This window comes from Notolepis coatsorum, assembly GCF_963971535.1.
Source record: "Notolepis coatsorum genome assembly, chromosome: 4".
Classification (NCBI taxonomy): Eukaryota; Metazoa; Chordata; class Actinopteri; order Aulopiformes; family Paralepididae; genus Notolepis; species Notolepis coatsorum.
Genome location: NC_140168.1, coordinates 169,731,834 through 169,737,229, shown reverse-complemented (window position 1 = coordinate 169,737,229; position 5,396 = coordinate 169,731,834). Strand labels below are relative to the sequence as shown.

General features: G+C 47.3%; 1 protein-coding gene across 1 annotated transcript; it reads right to left on the bottom strand.

Annotated features, from left to right (window-relative positions):
- Positions 1 to 2,122: 2,122 nt before the first annotated feature.
- Positions 2,123 to 4,785, bottom strand: LOC311226873 (frizzled-8-like). Its single transcript, XM_084312304.1, has one exon. It carries the CDS (start codon positions 4,400 to 4,402, stop codon positions 2,642 to 2,644), a length of 1,761 nt encoding a protein of 586 aa, XP_084168430.1. The 5' UTR covers positions 4,403 to 4,785; the 3' UTR covers positions 2,123 to 2,641.
- Between the last annotated feature and the right edge of the window lie 611 nt (positions 4,786 to 5,396).

The window sequence follows — 5,396 nt, the reverse complement described above, 5'->3', positions numbered from 1 at the left end:
ACGTACTAATTTGGGGGCCAATGAAAGAGATGGGTTGTGGATCTCTCAGTCAGTGATGAGACCTTCCTGTACCGGTAAAGTCAACTTCCTGTTTAGGTTAGTAGGAGATGGATCGGGGCCGACCTTTGAACCCCCAGCCCATTTCCTTTGTTGATGTTCACTGTGGGGGGAGGGGGGGGGGGGGCAGGGGAAGGGCGCATGTCCCAACGACCTCTGACCCCTGCCTGCCAAAGCTAACAGTGTCTCCCAACTAATGCTACGCTGGTGGAAGACTATTCTAGCTGGTGGAAGAAGTTCTATTTGGATTGACTGAAATTGGCCATCTGCCTCTTGATAGGATGTATTGGGTGGACAAAATTGTCAGCCAATCATTGCTAGGCTACTTATATGATACAATTCACTCAATACATCATAATAGTTTTAGTTATATTGTCTGCTACATGCTCTTTGTCTGCTCCTGTTATTAAGTCTGACTGTTTTATTCTCTGTAAAGCACTTTATACACTTTTTTGTGCTTTACAAACCTTTTATTTATTAAAATGTGTATTATTATTATTATTATATTATTATTTTAAAACAACGCTAATATTCACATTTGTCTTAATGTATGCGTGATCCTATTGATGTCCAGAGAAGCAGATTTATAGGGAAACCTTTTGACCACGAGGTGGCAGCATAATATTGTTTGTTGTGGACTGTCATCAATACCAAAACGACTAACCTTTGTACTGTCTTTTACTAGTATCTTATGCACTCTGCTATTAAGGAATCTACCTTGCCTATACTACCTAAGTACTATGATAACATGTCTATACTACTATGCACTCAAGACTGTAGCACTCAAGTTCAACACTGACGAACAATGTTACTTACTGCCAAAGTTGTACCCCTCCAGGGAGCTCCCCTGAAATTTCGTTGTATACTTGTGTGCAATGACAATTAAAAGTCTATTCTATTCTATTCTCCTGCTGACTTGTTGTACACAACTTGTAAATCGCTTTGGATAAAAGCGTCAGCTAAATTACTTTATTTATTAAATTATTAATGTAAATGTAAAAGCTCAGAATATGATCCAAACTTCAGACAATATGTTCCTCTCGTCGTTATGTAGAAAGCATGCCCTGAACGATCTCATCCAATGCGACAAAATATAAAGAATGAATATTAATAAATTGGTTCCAACAGCAAGAAATAGTCAGACCAGTTTAAAGCTGATTTGGTATTCAAAACGTGTACATTTTCTAATATGGAAGTACCACTATTACAAAACGCAATATATATGTTGAATCAGCTTAGAGCTGTGGGTTTACGGTGGACAATGATATAGTGTGTCGTCGCGCTACTTACGGCAGATGTAGACACGGGTTAAATACAGACAGGGGGTAAATAGACCACACACTGCATGGGGGTAATTACCTTTACGCAGGAGAGTGTCGGCCTAATACTGTCTCCTCTTCCTCGGTGACATCTTAATTATAGGCCTAGAGGGCATCTAGATAGTAAGTAATACGGGACACCCATGCAATTACACAGCTAGAGTAGGCCTCTTAACGTTGTCCCTCGTACGTCAATAACGCTCTTTAAATGTCATATCTGAGTAGAGATAACTGTGCGAGTTATGTGCAAAATTGACATGTTTCATCGGGTTCGCGGGTTTAATTGGGGGCAAAAAAAGTAGCGTTTGTAGCATAATTGTCGCGCAGAGGGGTTCCCTATAGTGAGAGGATTAGACCAACACAGACCACCTGTAGCGCTTTATTTGCCAGGCCAGTGCTATTCCCATCTGCGCGGCTGGGGAGACGTTTGACAGTTAATCCCGTGTTCCGTCGAAAGAGAGGAACAGCTCGACAGTAACAGTAGATTCTACTAATGGTAATGGATGAATGGATTTCCGAGCAGAATCCCTTCATCCCTTACTAGAATAAAAGTGTTGATCACTCCAAATTAAACAGTCGCACACATCTATATTCCACGCCAATCTATTCAGTTGTTGCCTAGGCTATACTGAAACACAATTTGAATTGCACTGAACCCACGCACTGCAAATGTAATATATGATCTGATTCTAATCCAATGCAATGGTCAAGCGTTGGGCGAGAAAGAGCAGGACGCACAAACAAAATTCAATAAAAGTTTGTTTTATTCTCAAAATAAAGATCTTCTATCAAAGTGGAAATTATACATATTTACAATCTCGTAAAATTTCATATACAAATTTACAATGTATGTACACCAATAATTATATAAATACACTTTTACGCACCAATGAAACCTGTATGAGACATTGTAAGGCATTGATTAATGTACTTCAAACCATCTTTGAGGGGGGGGGGGCGCAGTAGATGGCCTCGTTTTAGGCGAAGAGCAGTCTCATTATGAATCGTGCTTAAACAAAATGTTTTTTTGTACAGTCATAAAATAGAACAGTTGGCTATAACATGTATCGAGAATCGGGAATCCTTGCTGCCGTACGTATTTAATTAAACCTCCGTATTCTTTGAGCCATGGGTACATTGTTCTACAGCCGACAGCTGTCTCATTATGTAAAAGAGAAATCATTAGGCGCTCATTAATGTGCTAATTACAACACGCTGACGGACAATCCCAACACAATGAGTGCCTCACTCTCTCTCCCCTATATTCAAACTCTCGACAGTGGCATTTGTTTGGGACAGGAGACCGAGCTGGCGGTGGTGCCCGACCTCCACGTCAGCCCCGTGCTGACGTCACTGTACATCGAGCCGCCGGTGGCCTTGCCGCCCCAGCAGCAGCGCGTGCAGAAAGTCCTCCACGAGTCCAGTGTTTTACCGGACCAGACCCATGCGCCCGACGTGATGCCCACGAGCAGGCACATCAAGTACTTGAGCATGAACACCGCATAGTCCGGCCTCTGCAGCGCGTCGCGCTCCGGCGAGCAGGTGGTGCAGTTGTGGGATATCTCCCACGTCTGTCTGTTGTGCTGCTCGTAAAAGTAACAGGCGACTATGACGGTGGCGGGCACGGTGTAGAGCACCGTGAACACCCCTATCCGGATCATGAGCCGCTCCAGTTTGTCTGTCTTCGTCCCCCCTTGCTTGATGACGCTCCTTATCCTGAAGAGGGACACGAAGCCCGCCAGGAGGAACATTGTACCGATGAACAGGTAGATAACCAACGGCGCCAAAACGAAACCGCGGAGGTTATCCAAGTTCTGGTTACCGACGTAGCATATCCCCGCCACGGGGTCACCGTCGACCGAGCTCAGAGCCAACACGGCGATGGACTTCATGCTGGGTATCAGCCATGCTGCCAAGTGGAAGTACTGCGAGTAACTCGCTATGGCCTCGTTGCCCCATTTCATGCCGGCGGCGAGGAACCAGGTGAGGGATAGGATGACCCACCAGATGGAACTGGCCATGCCGAAAAAGTAGATGAGTAGAAACACGATGGTGCAGAGCGCGGGCCCCGTGGTCTCGTAGTGGATGTGTTCCGCGCCGTGCTCCCGGCTGCACGCGACCTGCTCGTGGCCCGCGATGAGCCTCACGATGTACCCCACGGACACGAACATGTAGCAGGCGGAGAGGAAGATAATGGGCCGCTCCGGATACTTAAACCTGTCCATGTCGATTAGAAAAGTTGCCACGGTTGCGAACGTGGAGATGAAACACAACACGGACCACAGTCCTATCCAGAACGCGGTGAATGTCCTCTCTTCCTGTGTGAAGTACGGGTTGTGGCACGGCATGGCACAGTTCAGAATCTGCCCCGTTTTGATCCGGTTGTAGAGAGGGTGACTGTCGCCGGTCACCGGCACCATGGGCGCGCGGCAGTGGCAGCCCGGCTCGCAGGAGGTGGTCGCGGGTTTGTGCTTATTACCGGGAACACGGCCGTAGCCGCTCTTCTTCCGCGGATTGTAGGGTTTCAGGGGACGGTTGGTCGGCTTTGCCATGACGGGCGACGCGGTGGTCGTCTCGCTCCGGTTGTAGTCCATGCAGAGCATGTCCTGGTTGCCTTGCTCGGGCAGCGAGTCGCACCTCATCCGGTCGGGCCACGGGAACCCGTATTGCCTCATGAGGGGCGCGCAGCCCGCCTTGGCTCTCTCGCAGACGCCCCGACACGGCGGCAGGGGCTTCTTGTAATCCTCCAGGCAGATCGGAGTGTACATGCTGCAGAGGAAGAAGCGCAGGTCCGGGGAACACTTGATCTCCACGAGCGGCCAGAACTGGTGCACCTCCAGCCCGGCCTCGTCCTGCGTGTCGTGGTTGAACTGGTTGGGCATGTAGGTGTAGTTGTAGCCGATCCCTTTGCATAACGGCACCGAGATCTCCTGGCACCGGAGCTCTTTTGCTGCTGCCGCGCACACCGAGCCGTGCAGGAGGAGAGCGAACAGTGTGCACCAAAACCCTGTTAAGTTCCTCTCCATCCTCGTTCCTGGTGGATGCAATTCGTCTTCTTCGAAGTGCCAGCGAACTTGCGCGCTCCGCAAGTAGGCTGCAGGCTATACCAGTCCGGTTAATCCAGGGATGCTGCTAAACTCATACTCATCCTATAGGCGCGGAGAGCGAGCTCTGGAGGGAGTAGCCTTCGGGTGCGCGTCTATAGTCGGAGAGATTATGGTAAAGTATCCAACAACAAAAAACACATGCTCCGTTATTCTCGCTCGATTTGGCGTTCGTCTCGGTTGATATTTGGTAGGTTACTGGTATAGGAGCTGCAAAGGCTCCGTTTGCGTCTGTGCCGTTTTCTCTCACTCTCTCTCTCCCTGTCTCTCTCTCTCCTCTCTCTCTCTCTTTGTGTGGGAATGGCAAAACCTTCTGCATGCTCGACTATTACTGGCGGATGCGTTGAATTTATAAGGAGGCGGTGAAGTCACTCCCCTTGCTCGCACGGACAGGGAGGCGGGGAGGGAGAAAAAGTCAATCATGGCTTTCTATAAGTGTTTGTTTAAAACGTTCACCCCGGAGGGAGGAGGGCTGCGTCTAGTAATCACTTTGTCCCAGTTTCTTACCCCTCTCTTGACAAATAATATTTATATAACGAAAGACATATTATGTCTTTCGTTATTGTCCTATATTCCTATACCTCTCTCCAAATGAACACAATATAGTTTATAATTTGCTCAAAGTGTATCTTGCATTGCATTAGCTATACTCGCATTGTATAACAATTTCGAAAGTATATTCTACTGAGTATCAGGCAAAGCAACACAAAATAGGCATTTACTGAATAAAAATAGGAATATTCAGATGTTATTAGGTTACTGAATTGATCTAGGCTACTGAGTTTCACCCCCCCCCCCCCCCACGCCTATCAATGCATCTGACCAATTATTATGCCATTCATTTATTTAGAATTCATTTTTAAATAGCTACAACAATAAATAACAACCCATTTTTATCTGGACTGAGGGGGGAGAG

Excerpts from the sequence above, each read along its gene's own strand:
- LOC311226873 (XM_084312304.1), bottom strand. The coding sequence starts at position 4,402 with ATGGAGAGGAACTTAACAGGGTTTTGGTGCACACTGTTCGCTCTCCTC.